Here is a 17,067-nt window from a genome sequence, read left to right on the forward strand (position 1 = left end):
AATGACAAGAATAAAAAAGAAATAAACATCATAGGACTGATGGGGTTAAACACAGAGTGGATGATATCAACTGCCAGACCACAACAAAAACTGAGAGACAAATAAAAAAATAAATAATGGTACATTAATACACATATGATGCACATCTTCACACACACAATTAGCTGACACGCTTTCGGACAAACACAAACACCACAACCACATAACTAGCAACCAACTTCCAGCAAAAAGGTCTGTCAATCACCATGGCCATAAAATGAAAGAAAAAATAATAATAAGAAAATCCACATATATGTAAGGGTTATTTTTTTTTTTTTCCCCCTCCTGAAGCATAGTTATAACCAGAACCAAAAGCATAAACTTGAAATAAGTGGCTGAACAATTCTCAACTTACTATCTGCAGTGGGAGGTGGAGAGAATCAGCAGGGTCAAGAAGAGAGACGCAGCGAGCCATTGTGATGAGAAATCCATTATACATTTTTATTCAAGTGGATAATCAGTAACAGCAAGAAGTTTGAAAACTTTTCTATTTGATGCCACCTTCAGTTTGGTCACCATATTTTACATTCCATATTTCATTAACCATGTTCTGAAATCAGTATGTAACATGCAAAAATACATACTGCAAAGTACAGTACAAGCATATCCATTTAACTACAATTTATGAATGACTGTATCAGCCAACTTAATGAAGTTGCTCTCATCATAAATATATGGTCAGGTTCATTTTTCATAAGCATAAAACATCTGCTCTGATGATGAACACATGTGCATAGCAGAGAAGTGTACTCTGTACATCATGTTTTGTGCCCTGTGATTAGCTTAGTGAGGGTTTCTGTCAGTTTTGATTCACTGTGAAAGCTGTCTTCACTTCTCTATGGCTGGGAAGTGGCTATCATTCACCAGTGTTCAGTATTTCTAGCTGATGTTATATTTTGTACAGTTCCTTTCATGTACAGTACTGATTATATGATGTTTGCAGTTCATAACTTCAGTGATAAAAGTTTTCTCTGTTTAAGAAAAAAAAAAAAATGAAGTCACTGTCTACACATTTTGCACATCAAGGCTCTTACTGTGAAGAACAAGTGTTTGTTGGTACTATGCATTACTGTGCTACCATACACTTGATATCTTTTAGATCTGTATTATGTAATCACTAGTTTTGAGCTGATTGTGATGAGTACTTTATATTTTTGAATGTCAAAGCTTCAATGCTTGCAGGCTGACTAGTGTCAACACACATTTTCCAGTAGAGTTTGTCATAATGTTACATGTCTTGAAGTACCAAGAATGGTGGGTACTTGATTGAAGTATATTATAACTGTGTATCCTTTTTCTTTTTGTGTTTAAATGTATTATAAGGTGGTAGGTGCGGGTGCTCACCAGCCACTCACTCGAAGTAGTGTTGCTATTGGGTGGCTGCCCTGTCCTCCCTTCCTTCCTTCTTTCCTCTTATGTTGCTCTTTCCTTCATACTTTCCTCTCCTTTCTGTCTACAGGTGACTCTACATTGAGTGACAAGCCAAATGGTTTCCTGTACACCTGGAAACCATTTACTGTGCTAGGTGGCAACCATATAACCAAACTATGGAACTTGGTGGTTTAGTGGGTAATTAAGGCACTCCAACCGGACTGAACAGGTGAAGGTTCATATCCATGGGGTGGTTGGGGTTCATTGCTCATGTAATGCCACTTAGGGATGAGTGATGCTGGTCACTCTCATCTTAAATGTCAGGACCAACTTGCATAGCCCAAGGCTCCTACGCTCCTCATGGGGCAACGTAGGATTGGATAATGGATGGATGAACATGTCTAGCCCTGGGCTCCTACATTCCTCATGAGGCAACACAGGTTTAGATGATGATGATGATGACGATGAATGTATTATATCCTTAACTCTGTTCCATTTGTACCATGTTGCACTGTGTTTTGACTTTCTGTCTTTTCTGTGCGTCACTGTATTTTCAACCCTGTGTGTGTGTGTGTGTGTGTGTGTGTGTGTGTGTGTGTGTGTGTGTGTGTGTGTGTGTGTGTGTGTGTGTGTGTGTGTGCGCGCACGCTGCGTTGCATTTCCAACCACTGTATGTCTTTAAACATACTTCATATCATGTCCAAATTAATCTTTGCCTAATACTGATAAAAGACAAAACCTTAGTAACACACCTGAGGCATATGTGGTTGTTCTGATGGGTGTGGGTGGTGTGGCATCCAGGGAAGGCTTGGTACAGTCACCTCCAGGCCTGGGGGGTGGATAGGCCACACTCCTCAAAACACGGTTTATTGCACGTAGGAGAGGCATTGATTCCCGGCAACAAACATTGTGCAGATCATCAAGAGTTAAGTCCCAGACCATTGCTCCCCCATAGTTATTGGTTATGATGTAATTTGCCTTCCGGGTGACAGTAGCAGGATCATCGTAACTATACCACTGGTCTGCTCTATAAGCAAATGGGCCAATAGCACCCAGTGCATCTGTCACCTTTGTCCACCCAGAAGTGCGCACTGCCAAAGAAGAGGGATCATAAATATACTGTGAGCCATGAGAATATGTCTGGATTATTTTGGATTCAAGATTCTGGTTATCATTGTACATTAGATTTATAATATAGTGCTGCTTATAATATTTATTCTAGCATGAAAACATCTAAAGCTATTATCATTGTAAATAAGAAATTTTTTACAATAAAATAACCAACACCAAGATGTAAGAACACTAGTTAATCAGTCATCATCAACTATCCACTTTAACTTAACCTAATATTGTCATTTCTCCATCTTAAATGCTGAACAGTAACTAGAGATTATCACTAAATTATGGTGCTAGACATGAAAAATGCTATGGGAGGGTAATAGAGCCATATTCTGCCACTAAGTTATGAAATGCTATGGGAAGGTATTAGAGCCATATTATTTTTTTATTCTTCCACTGAGCTATGGAATATATGCTGCAAAAGGATTAATGTCTCTGTCAAATTAAGGTGGACGAAACTGAAAAACATATAGGCCTATGGGAGACATGAATGACATCACATCCTAAGCTTCCTCACACATCTGAAGATATGAAAGATGGATAAACTACAGAACTTATTTACATCATGGAAGACATAAATAACATCACATTCTAATTTTTCCCACACATTTCAAAATATGCCAGGTGGATGAACTACAGAACATATTTATATATATTATTAGATTTGCAAATATCATCATATTCTAACCTTCCTTGCAGATTTCAAAATATGCCATCATGCCAGCCTGTCTAGTAATGGGGCCACTGTTGCCTGGGGCCTTGACAGGAGCATTTATTCCATGTTGGGCAGGATTGATGAGGGTAAAGGTCTGACCATAAAAGGGGATACCCATGATCAGCTTGCGAGGGTCTGCACCATTCTGAACCCAGTACTTCAGTGAGTATTCGATGTTCTGACTGGCATACCTAGAGGATATAAGAGTGCATTACTATGGGGTGAAATTTACCTGACTGAATGTATCTAAAACTAAAAATCCATCCATCCATCCATCATCCAATCCTACGTTGCCCCATCAGAAGCGTAGGAGCCCGGGGCTAGGCAAGTTGATCCTGACATTTAAGATGAGAATGATCAGCCTCACTCATCCGAGTGGCATTACGTGAGCAAAAACCACAACCACCCCTTGGATATAAATCTTCACCGGCTCAATCCGATTGGTGCACCATAATTACCCACTAAACCAGGCGCCAAAATATGGTTATATGATTACCACCCAGCGTAGCAAATGGTTTCCTGGTGTACAGGAAACCATTTGGCTTGTCACTCAATGCAGAGTCACCCACAGGCAGAAGGAAGAGGAAAGAATGAAGGAACGAAAAACAGAAAAGCGAGTGTAAAGTCACCCATAGGCAGAAGAAAGAGGAAAGAATGAAGGAAAGAAAGACAGAAAAGGATGGAAGGGAAGAAGGATGAAGGAGAGAAAAGGGCAGACATCTGAGAGCAGCACTACATCGAGTGAGTGAATGGTGAGTGCCCCCACCTACCACAAATACTATAAGCTACTATATTATAAACATGGTGTCAATTATTAAGTAAATTTTTCACTGTACAATGTCACCTGAAGTCAGCACTGCAATGAGTGGATGATGGGTGCTGCCCATCTGCCACAGAACAGTTTCTTAGGGATACAGATCCAGAACTCTCAGACCTAGAGGCCAGCAGTTCACCCATCCAGGACAAATGTTTCCATTCAGCACTTCATATCCAATGATTCTACTCTATACTTGTTCCATACCATTAAGAGTCTATGCCTTTCAATCATACGGCACACAACAGCATGACTATGCCTCTACATAAACTCACTCTTATTTGAACATACATTAACCTCTCCTTCTTTAGGTTTCTCAATGCATATTGTAAATTTGCTTGTGGATTACTTCAGGTTCCCGAGTTTCATCTGTTGCTGACCACTCAAAATACTGTACTAAAAACACTATTTCTTCAGATCTTCCCAATTTATATTTATTCTCAGATACCTGTGTACTGTGTCCCAACCTCACCATATTACCTAAATATTACTCATTTTCACAATTATATTCTTCCTTTTATATACTCTCCCAAACAATGAAAGCAATTGCAGAATTAACAGACCAGAAATTTGTAATTTGAAAAGCAACTGATATACTCTCCAGTATTTCCATCCACTGACATCCCTTAATACTGTCTTACTGTATTTCAAAAATTCTGATGTGAATATACTTACAAGTCTCCCTCCCTATAAATGAGAGGAGACACATGGCCAGTCTTTTTCTCCCAGGCTCCATGATAGTCGTATGCCATCACATTAATAAAATCAAGGTGGTGGGAGAGTACAGGCACATCATATGCTCGATTTATTATATTTCTGGCAGGTGACACAGCTGCAGATAGAAGCAGTTCGGGAGACTGGGCACTGAAGGCAGTCTTGAGCTCCTGTGATTGTGGGGAAAGAAAAAAAAAAAAAAATTAAAAGGTGAGACAATCATGTAACAACAGCTTATGAATGAATGAAGGAAAATACTGAAACCGGTAAAACAAGGAATCCCTTATTGCTTCAGGCTACAAGGTACGGTACTGAACTGTAAGCATTTTATGTTAGCTCGTGTTTCACATATTTTCTCATTACTACCTAAGTAGGAGTGACGTAAAGATGATCTTTATAATGCATATGGAAAACCATCAACTATATGACTATTTCTGTTGCTTCATCCTATATTGCTATAACAAAACTCAAAAGGTCCAAGGTTAGGTTAGCTACCCAGTCCAGATATTTAGGGCAAAGGTGACCAGTTCATCTTCTATAAGTGGGATCTTGTATGAAACATCCATTTTTTCACTACACAGTTTCCATCTATTATATTATAGTACAGGTAAATGGTTCCCAGGGTTACAGGAAACTATTTGGTTTGTCACATAGTGTAAAGGCACCCAAAGGTAGCACTACATGAAGTCCACAGATCGTGGGGGCTCCCACTTACCACATTACAGTAAAAACTAAGGCACTTAAAAAAAAAAAAAAAAAAAAAAAAAAAAAAACAGATTCCATGGGTTCTTCAACAGATTGTATCATATCACTGTATCAATTATAAAAGCTCCAACATGCTTGCATACGTTGACCTTGGTAACCTAAAGGCGGCTCTCCATGCTGCTCAATCTCTGGCAGTCTCCCTATTTTGTCCCTTATCCATGAGGCTACACTCTATGACCTCATCCCAGGTCTTTTTTGGTCTGCCTTTCACAACCCTACCCCTGATGTTCACACTTCTCACCTTCTGTGTATCTGATATCACATTAAGGGAAGCTGACAGCACAAGAATTTACTACTCCATTTAAGCTAACACCTCTCTATATATTCATTACCCTAACCCTGTAATGTACTGACAGTAGATGAGACACATGAAAAGAAGATGGCTATAAATACCTAGGAATTGCAATGTATAAACATGGCAATGTGAACTGTGATATTAGAACAGCTCACTTTAGGGGATAATAGTGACTGGAAACCATGGTAATATTCCGAAGGGCAGAATGGCCAACTTGAAGGGAACAGCATATAAATGGGTGCTGCTTCCTACAATTTCAGTGAAACCTAAGCAGTGGATTCCAGAAAATTTTGAAGGAATTACTTCATTCAGTAAGATACAGACACATGTAAATAGCATATTTAATACTGCAGTTTTGTCTGAGGACTCCTATATGCAAGAGAATGCTTTAGCATAATCACTGATGTTGTAGTAAGGAGACAAAAATGCTCTGAAATGGTATGGACACATTCAGGGAATGCACACTGATACACGCTGGTAAAAGTTGCTAACAGTGACACTGGCTAATCTGGCTCAGGAAGATTGAATATGATGGTGTGAGGGTTGCCAGTACTGTACTGAGGTCTCAGCATCAAATGGACGTGTGGAAGAGTGCAGAACAGAACATATGTTATGAATGAGAAAAACATGTTGGGACAAAATGATTTGGAGACCATTCTGTTGACACAATTGCCTGCCACAGGGTTCTAAAAAGAAGCATCGTATCAGATTTGTTGATGATGATGATGAAATCCTAATCCAATTTCCAGTATTTATATACATGGGGTAAGAAGATCCACATCACAGCTGTTTTTATCTACACTGGTGCCCCAAGTTTAGCGACATCATAGTTTGTGGTGGCCTGTAAATATTCCCACACACCAGGTTTCACGTGAAAACCCCTCCATTGGTGGCGGGAAAAAGGTAAACAGCAATCGAGGATGAGAAGTTCTCTGGGCTTGTGCAGGAACAGCAGACTGGAGAAATGCACCAGGATGGATGTGTTTCATGGAGAGGCTGAGGCAGCAGAGGCAGAGGAGGGTGGAGGTGCCAGAGGTGGTGGGGTGCAGTAGCCTCACCACCTGCCTCAGAAATTACACCTCCTTCCTTTCCACTATGCACCTAACTCAAGCCTTCCAAGCGAGTTTCCTTACCTATTATGTACTTTGTATAAATACTGTACTAGTTTCTTTTCAGGTGTGATCAGTAAATTTTACATTAAATAAATAGGTTTTAGGGGGAGCTGGCATGGGACCCAGAGCTAATTAGCCTATTTCCCATAGGATCTGTGCCCCAAGCTTAGCAGTTTCATGGTTCGCGGTACTTTTCACGGAACCAACTAGGCGTGAAATGCTGGAGTCCACTGTATCGTGAGGAACTTTAGATTCTAAAACATATAATACAGTAACAGTAACAATAATAAACAGTAATAATCCATGCATCCATTGTCCAATCCTATGTCACCCCCATAAGAAGCGCAGGAACCTGGGGCTAGGCAAGTTGGTCCTGACATTTAAGATGAGAGTGACCAGCCTCACTCATCCCTGGGTGGCATTATGTGAGTATAAACCCCAACCACCCCTTGGATATAAACCTACACAGGCTCAATCCAACTGGAGCACCTTAATTACCAACTAAACCATTAGGCACCATAATTTAGTTATATGGTTACCACCTAGCATAGTAAATGGTTTCCTGGTGGACAGGAAACCATTTGGTTTGTCACTCAGTGTAGAGTCACCCAGAGGCAGAAGGAAGAGGGAAGGATGAAGGAAAGAAAGACAGAAGAGGGAGTGTAAAGTCACCCACAGGCAGAAGAAAGAGGAAAGAATGAAGGAAAGAAAGAAAGATGGGGAAGAAAGGAAGGAAAGGGCAGACACCCAAAGCAGCACTACATCAAGTGAGTGGATGGTCAGCAACCCCACCAATCACCAATAAAAATCATCATCATCATCTGGACCTCCTTTCCTGCCCTAGGTAAGGGTGAGGAGTAGCAACATCCAGATAGCCCAAGTTTGCCCAGGGTTAGGTTAGCTACCCAGTCCAGATATTTAAGGCAAAAGTGACCAGTTACTAATGGAAGTAATAATAATAAAAAAGAAAATAAAAGTCAATAACCTTAAAGTACGCACCTTGATTAGACTGGAAAATCCAGCAATATCTGATTCAGGCCCTTTAGAACAGTCCATCTGCCAACATCGAGGGAACATCCAACCCAAATCCAAGCCATCAAATCTGTACATCCTCAGTGCCTCAGTTGCAAACTGCACAAACCTGCATAATGTGGAGTAAATCACTGTAGCTAATGCGGCTCAGGCATCTATAACAAATCTAATACATATATCACATCATGTAAGGCTGAGAGAGTTAACACAAGATGATCATTTCTGACATTAGAAAAAAAATGCCAATCTTGTCCAGGAAAAACTTAAAAAACAAAGGAAATATGTGAATGATAGGAAAATGCAACCATAATTATTGTTGCTGACTTGCAGGATCATTATGACATTAACTCTGCAAACTGCAGAAATTTGTCAGCTTCAGTCAAGCACTCACATTAACCAGTGGAAAGGTAAGCCATAACTATGAAATCATAAAAGCTCCCTGAATACCAAACAGTCATTTATAATTTATTCCTGCTGCCACTGGACAATTTTACTCAGCACAGGAGAAAACTCTAAAATAAACTGGTTATTGATGGCTATATTGAATCCCCCCTCGTTCAGTGAGCCTGTCCTAAACTGAGTAAAATCATCAGTAAACAGCAACAATTTACATATAATTGACATCCATGGACCTGAGGGGTTCAGAGTAAAGAAATTAAATGAAATAATGTGAATCAAAAAAATAAATGGAATCTTACTGTGCCCTAGCCTTTGGGTTGTTGACAAGGCGGGAATACTTTCCACTTGCTGAGTCTACCCAGCCACCCATTCCTAACATCACCTTCAGTCCAGGAGCCTGTTGTTTCAGTGCCAGGGTGCGCTCATAGAAACCTGCCAGCAACACATAACCAACACAATCTTAAACACATGAATACCATGTCATCATCATGATCCCTGCTGAGAGAAATATGGTAGCAATATACTGCATTCCTAACAAAGTCTTACACACAAAATTTAAAGATATCATCATCACCCTCACCTCTTTTTCCATTTAACAATGGGGTGAGGTGGCATCCAGAAAGTAAAGAAAAAGTGCAAGAGAGGAAGAACCACCAAAACATGCCCAAAGAAATGAGTCAAAAACTTATTCACTTGCCATTCAAGTCATCTGAATCCTGGCTCTAACTCACAGATCTAAAACATTATCACTTTTAATCTTGTTTTGAATTCTTCTTTATAATGCACTTTATATTACCTCCTTGATGTCAAATACAGAACATTATAATCAAGTCCTTGTTTTATGTATATATATGTATGAGCACTGGTGATGGGCCTATTGAGAAATGTATGTGGAGTACAAAGAGTGAATAGGATATGGAATAATGTGATATGTGAAAGATGCGAGGTGAGGAAGTCTGTGGACACCAGAGTCGAAGAGAGTGTACTGAGATTGAATGGTAATGTGGAGAGAATGGATGACAAGAGTGGTGAAAAAAGTATATCTGAGTAAATCTGAAGAAAGGAGGAGGTGAGGTATGCCAAGAGGAAGGTGGAGGGATAAGATGGATGAGTGTGTGAGGAAGAGAGGTATGGAAGTTGGTGAGGCTAAGGACTGACACGAGACTGAACTGGATGGATGAATTATGTGTGGAGAAGCACATAACCAGGGATTTGGCACCCCTTTTTAATGTGACAGTGTTCTGATTGGCTCTACCAGTTAGGTATATATATGTGAAGGTACTGAACAGGGTGAAATTTTTGTGGCCTATCTGATGGAGCCTAGATTTCGAGGGCTTGAATGATGAGTGAATTGAAGTGTGGCCCATTGAATTTAGCAAACTTTGGCTGTCTGGACACTGCTACTCCTCAACTTGCCCTAGGGTGGGAAAGGAGTCCGGATGATGATGATGATGATGATGAATATATATGATGATGAATATATATATAGCATCATCATTATCTAATTCTGTGTTGTCCCATGAAGAGCACAGGAGCCCGGGGCTAGGCAAGTTGGTCCCGACATTTAAAATGAGAGTGACCAGCCTTACACATCCCCGAGTGGCATTACATGAGCAATAAACTCCAACCATCCCTTGGATATAAACCTACACAAGCTCAATCTGGTTGGAGTGCCTTAATTACCCACTAAACCACCAGATGCCATAATTTGGTTATATGGTTACCACCCAGTGTAGTAAATGGTTTCTTTATGGCACCTGGTGACTTAGTGGGTAACTAAGGTGCTCCAAGCAGATTGAACCTGTGCAGGTTTATATCCAAGGGGTGTTGGGGTTTACTGCTCATGTAATGCCATTCAGGGATGAGTGAGGCTGGTCCCTCTTATCTTAAATGTCAGGACCAACCTGCCTAGCCCCAGGCTCCTACATTCCTCATGGGGCAAATGATGATATTATATATATATATTGTGTGTGTGTGCAGAAACTTCACTTCACCGTGCAGATATGTATGAAAAATGACCACATGAGAAATGAAAGGAGCAACAGCGAGTGCTTTCGTATATTACATCTTTAGACAGAGTGAAGATGTCATATACAAAAGTACTCACTGTCACTCCTTTCATTTCTCCTGTGGTTATTTTGCATATATATATCATCATCATCATCAGCCGTTTGAGTATCCACTGCAGGACCGGCCTATACCGACCGAAGTCGGGACGATACAGCCAATGTATCTCTACCGAGTGGCTTAGGCTGTCTGGTAAAGATTGTATGTAGGGTGAGAAGTGCTTGTAAGTGTAACTGTAGTGTTGGAGTGGCTTTGGGTGTGTGTGTGTAGTCTGTGAACCAAGTGTAATCGGCCCACGCAAGCCAACTGGGTGCAAGCATACTTCATAGTAAGCGACACTGGTTCAACCACAGCACCCCTTGTGTCTGCCAATGCAATACGTGGCCGGGTGAACACTCCCAAAGTTTATTACCCTGGCGGGGCGAGAACCCTGGTTCACTCGTGTACGAAACGCACACTCTACCACTGTACCACAGAGGCTCCATATATATATATATATATATATATATATATATATACTGTATATACATACATACAGTATATATATTTATATATGAAGTTCTTATTTGCTATTAATTTTATGGGAGTCATAGACAAATTGTCGACTTAATTTCCATTGATATCTACAAAACTGATTTGCCAGTTTCCTCTAGTTTATGGTACCAACTGTATGGAAGAAGTTAAGGTATTTCACTACACATCCCTGACTAATTGATAATGAGGACTGCATGCAGTAATATGCATGGTCAAAGGTAGTTTTATGTTACACTATTCCACTTCAGGAACAGATATCTTTATGTTGGATGGGTAATTCACATCTTAGCACCCTGGCTAAAGGCTAAAGATGTATTGGTGATCAATTTGGCACTGGATGGGGTTAGTTTACATCCCACACTTTGTGTTGTCTTATGAACAAGCTCTACTACTAATGTCACCAAGCTGTCAATGTGCAAAATCAATGCATATTAAGTGCAAAAAATTAACTCTTTTTTTATTTATAGCTACACCATAACCTAATGAAAGTGCAAAAGTATGGATTAGCAACAAAGTATTAAGTTTAATACCATACATCATTAGAAACAGCTATATTGTTTAGCACCCACAAAGGCCTCCCATGAAGATCAGGGACTTACTGTAATCAAAATCCAGGTAAGGGTCCAATGCTCGAAAATATGGCTCTGTTGAATCAAGCATGGTGTAGGCATAGATGAGATGTGTGCAAAGGGTTGGGTCAATAAACTCTGGAGCAAAATTGTATGGAGATGGTCGGTAGTATGCCCAGTTGGTATAGTAGCAAACAACCTTATAGTCACCTGGGGAGAGGTAATGCAATATTATACACTGTGCAATAAAATATACAAAGATATCTTGTGAAAGAATCCATAAAAATGTGTATATAAAATCAAATATAGTGCAATATAACATACCATATTTTCAGTAAAGTACAGTATACACTTTATACTGGTTAAGGGTGTGTCTATAATCAAATGAACAGTTGCGTAATGAACTAAAATGAATCAGAAAAAGACCTATCTCGGTAGATAAAAATACCAAGGACAGTGCATGATTACTTACTTGGTGCAGCCATCTTCAACAGGACCTGATTGTTTGAGAGATGCTGGGATGGCTTCACATGAATGCTGTGGCCAGGCACACAGTATTCATAGTCAGGTTCCGTGCACACACCTGGTTGATCATGGCACAGATCATGGAGATTTTAATATGTCGTGTACTGCCTTCATTTGATATAGACAGGATGGTCCATAAACAGTACTCCTGTGGAAACTCACTTGGTGGTATCTCATTTGTTGCTGGGACGACTCAGTATGCTAGTCTGGATACAGATGGGGCAGAATTGGAATGAATAAATGATGCAGGATAGACAATGATAGTCCTGACTGAGCCGTCCTCGCAACACACGAGAAATCACCCGGTGAAGTGAAAGCAGAGCACATGGGCCACCCTATGACAAACTTTTAAAGAAAATAATCTCATATATTGGGAAAACTCTGGACATTTCCATTTCTTAATTCAATTAGTCACAACATTTATCAATTTCAATCTGACTAATGGCCAAAGATTTTATTCAGCTTCTGAGTTGCATGTGGCCTTCATGGATTTGGAGAAAGCATATGACAGAGTGGAGAGAAAGGATTGTGGAAAGTATTAAGAAAATATGGAGTAGATGGGAAGTTGCTGAATCCCCCGAAGAGTATGTATGAGGGTGCTAAGGCTGTGGTGCGTGTGGATAGTGAACTGAGTGAATTTTTCTATTTGAAGGTTGGGTTGAAACAGGGATGTGTCATGTCTCCATGGTTGTTCAATCTGTAAATGGATGAGGCTATAAAAGAGATACCAGGTAGGGCAATGGATGTTGTTGTCCTAATGAGAGACGGAAGTGTTTGGAAACTCCCTGTACTGTTGTTTGCAGATGATACTGTGTTGTTAGGTGATGATGAAGGGGAACTGCAAGGTCGGTGGATGAGTTTGGGAGAGTGTATAAGAAACAGAATTTAATGGTGAATGTAGGGAAGAGTAAAGTTATGGTCTTCTAGAGAAATGAAGTCAGTGAATGTACAGTGAGGTTGGATGAGGAGGAAATGGACAATGTGACTGCTTTTAAGTACTTAGGTAGTGTGATGATCAAGGATGGAAATTTAAAGGGTGAAGTGCTTGAAAGGGTAAACAAGGAAGAATGGTTGCTGGTTCCTTGAAAGCAGTGATAAGAAACAGGGAAGTGAGCATGGAAGTGAAAAAGTTACTACATGACAGTACTGTCATACTAATTATAAAATATGGATGTGAAGCCTGGACTTTGCTGGAGGAACAGAAGTCAAGAATGAGAGCAGTGGAAATGAGTTATCTGAGAGGTGCATGTGGAGCCACATGGAGAGACAAATGAGGAAGTGAAGGAGCACTGTGGTGTGGGTGTGGATGTGATAGGAAATGTTAGGAGAAACACAATGAGGTAGTTTGGCCATGTGGAGAGGCTGGAGAGTGAGCGATTGACGAGAAGAGCGTATGTGAGTGAGGTGGAGGCCAAAGATGAGATGGAGGGATGGAGAGGAGAGGTACATGAGAGAGGGGGGGGGGGTGAACTGGGAGCAGGGCAGTGAAATGGCAGGGTACAGGGCAACATGGAGGCGACTTGTTTATGGCCATCCCTTACAGGATTACGGCGTCTGGCAACAGATAGATACAGATGAGTGACCCTTATGAGAGATAAAGTTAATGGGATAAAAAGTGAGATTTCTAAATCTACATCCATATCTTCATATGCTCATTAAGCTCATAATGAAACAAATACGACAACTGCTTATAAACATCACAATGTTCTTCAACATTACCATCCATCCATCCATCATCTAATCCTGTATTGCCCCACGAGATGCATAGCAAACTGGGGCTAGGCAAGTTAGTCTTGATATTCAAGATGAGAGTGACCAGCCTCACTTGTCCCTCAATGGCATTACGTGAGTAATATACCCCAACCACCCCTTGGATAGAAGCCTTCACCAGCTCAATCTGATTGGAGCGCCTTAATTACCTACCAAACCACCAGGCGCCATAATTTGGTTATAGAGTGACCAGCCTCACTCATCCCTCAGTGGCATTACGTGAGTAATATACCCCAACCACCCCTTGGATATAAGCCTTCACCAGCTCAATCTGATTGGAACACCTTAATTACCTACTAAACCATCAGGCGCCAAACTTTTGGTTATTTGGTTACCAACCAGCATGGTAAAAGGTATCCTGGTGTACAGGAAACCATTTGGCTAGTCACTCACTGTAGAGTCACCCATAGACAAAAAAGAAGGGGAAATAATGATGGAAAAAAAGACAGAAGAGGAAGGAGGGAAAGAAGGAAGGAAGTGAGGAAAGGGCAGCCACCCGAGAGCAGCACTACATCGAGTGAGTGGATGGCGAGCGCCCCCACCTGACACCGTCTTGTTTGGCAAAAACTGTTTTAAGAGAATTAATGGTCCAGCATGATAGAATCTATTCGAATATAAATTTTTTTAGTGCAAAACTGCAAAACAATATTAAACGATATTTGATACTGTGGGGATGTGTACCTTTATTTACACTATTTCAGTATATGTTAAAGTCCATAAGTAATAGAGGTATAAGGTAATGAGACTTTAATTTTAACTGAAATATATATATATATATATATATATACAGTACAGGTATATGGATGGGGTGATGAGACAAGTAAAAACACGAGTAATAGAGAGAGGAACAGCGTTGGTTATAAATGGTGATGGATGGAATATCTCATATATGTTGTATGCTGATGATGCACAGCTACTTAAAAATACTGGACAAGAACTGAGTAGACTATTGCTGAGTTTTGTTGATGTCTGTGAGTGTTGTGCCTTGAGAGTAAGTGTGGAAAAGAGTAAAGTGATGTTTATCGAGAGAGAAGGTGACTCCCAGTTTGATGTTATTTGATGTTGCAGTGAATGGAGAGAGACTGGTATTGGTGAGAGTTCAAATACCTGGGTACAGTGATAGAAAAAAAAGAGAGGAAAATGTGCAAAAGAAGTGGAAAGTACAGTGATGCAAGGATGTAAAGTAGCTGGTGCTATGAAAGCCTTGATAAGAAACAGATGCTTGAGTGCTGCAGCTGCACGAGGCTTACACGAAGGAGTGTTAGTGCCAACTTTAACACAGGAACATAAGACTATGGTGTGGAATGAAAATGAAAGGTCAACAAAGAGAGCGGTGGAGATGGGGCTGCTGAGGAATGTATGTGGAGTACAGAGAGTGGATAGCATACGAAATAATGTGATTTGTGAAAGATGTGGTGTAAGGAAGTCTGAGGACACCAGAATTGAAGAGAGTGTACTGAGATGGTATGGTCATGTGGAGAGAATGGATAACAACAGAGTGGTGAAAAAGGTACAGCCTGTATATCTGAGTGAATCTGAAGGAGGGAGGACGCGAGGGAGGCTAGGGAGAAGGTGGAAAGATATGGTGAATGAGTGTGTGATGAAGAGAGGTATGGAGGTCTGTGAGGCTAAGGAACTGACAAGAGATTGAGCTGGCTGGATGAATTCTGTGAGAAGAGGCGAATTATCAAGGATTTGGCACCCCTTTTAATGTGACAGTGTTCGGATTGACTCTATCGGATATGTTTATGTGAAGCTACAGAATGTGGTGAAAGTTTTGGCATGTCAGACAGAGCCAGGATTAAGGGGGCTTGCATGATGAGTAAATGGATGCATGGCCCAGTGAACTGGGCAAACTTGGGCTGTCTGGACATTGCTACTTCTCACCCTGCCCTAGGGTGGGAAAGGAGGTCCGGATGATGATTATGATGATGAGATAAATGCTAATGTGAGTTGTTTTAATACTGGTACTGATCCTTCACTTCACATCCAGCTGCTTGGTTATGGACAAATAGCATGTAATGTGACAAGTATCATTATGTATATTAACAGCTAATTTGTTACAAATATGTTAAATAAGTGCTTGTTAACTATGGATTTACTGTATAATAACCCATTTCTAGTTCAACTGTTTTGCTGTACATAATTTACCTGTTCTGGGATTGAAAAACATTCCATGCTGGCAGGAATATCTCGATGGCACTCTGTCTCGGCACCAGAAGAACATTCTGCAGTCTGTCGGGTCACTGAACAGCCCATCATCCACACATTCAAGCGCTCCTGTCATATATAAACAATATTTGAGACTGAACTCTAGACCGTCTTTTACTGCAATTTCAAATTAAATAACCCATCTGAAGCAACAGTTCTCTACAATACAGTTCAGTAATAAGTATTTGCAAAGTAATTCTTTTTTAATCAATCAACAAATCTATTAAAAAGAACACTGTAAAATGAAGGTACTGAGGCTACAAACATACAGTATACTACAACTCCGAAACTTCAATAAAGAAAGTCTTGGTGAGGATTCCATCACTCACTGAAGGGAGCAGAGCCGGCACCACAAGTGACATGTCGTGGCCAGTTACACAGTCGACGCATTAAGTCAAACACCAGACCTGCTGGACACACAAACTTGTGTGCCCTCAGGGAGGAATCGCACATGTAGTAAACTGAGCAGTCATCATCCTCACGGTAATATCCTGGACCTGGGAAGGGTACAGGGAAGATATTGGAGGGAGAGAATGAGGCTTATGATGCCAATCAGATGCTTAAAATATTAACCCTTTGGTGCATTTTTATAGTTTCTGCATCATTCCTCCATGCTGTAGTATATTAATGATAGGATCTGTGATGTTTGTAGGCTTTGAACTCTGAAGCTCAAATTATATTGAATTTTGCTGGTAGTTGCAGTGAACACACTTTGTATATTATGCAATCTGAACACTGAATTACATGCTATGAGAGTGGGCTTCAAATCCCTCCTCACTGATACAGTCTGTGTTCCAACTGACCCAGGTAGATGAAGTCTATGGTCATTATTTTTGTACAAAATGTATCTGTGTGTGTGTCTATGCTGAAAACTCAAATCTCAGAAAGTATTGATTGTAGAAGGAAAAGTTATTAATAAAAGTTGCTTAGAGTCACAACTTGAGTTCACATGTCACTCAACAAGCACTAAGAGTCATCCAGAATGGATACATAATGGTCAAGTTTTCATCTAACAG

The 17,067-nt window shown here is 40.4% G+C and overlaps 1 protein-coding gene across 1 annotated transcript in view; it reads right to left on the minus strand.

Annotated features, from left to right (window-relative positions):
• The window catches only part of Cht10 (Chitinase 10), a 127,215-nt gene that overhangs the window by 82,842 nt on the left and 27,306 nt on the right, over positions 1–17,067 (minus strand). The window contains exons 13-21 of the mRNA XM_080283727.1: positions 16,381–16,548; positions 15,992–16,120; positions 12,018–12,128; positions 11,576–11,755; positions 8,675–8,807; positions 7,944–8,085; positions 4,734–4,942; positions 3,218–3,435; positions 2,163–2,501 (exon numbers count right to left, since the gene is read on the minus strand). Of these exons, the coding sequence (XP_080139853.1) occupies positions 2,163–2,501; positions 3,218–3,435; positions 4,734–4,942; positions 7,944–8,085; positions 8,675–8,807; positions 11,576–11,755; positions 12,018–12,128; positions 15,992–16,120; positions 16,381–16,548 (1,629 nt within the window). The remainder of the gene's footprint in view (positions 1–2,162; positions 2,502–3,217; positions 3,436–4,733; positions 4,943–7,943; positions 8,086–8,674; positions 8,808–11,575; positions 11,756–12,017; positions 12,129–15,991; positions 16,121–16,380; positions 16,549–17,067) is intronic.

This window comes from Coenobita brevimanus, chromosome 98 (genome assembly GCF_032717465.1).
Source record: "Coenobita brevimanus isolate Jiangsu-jjx chromosome 98, ASM3271746v2, whole genome shotgun sequence".
Taxonomy (NCBI): Eukaryota; Metazoa; Arthropoda; class Malacostraca; order Decapoda; family Coenobitidae; genus Coenobita; species Coenobita brevimanus.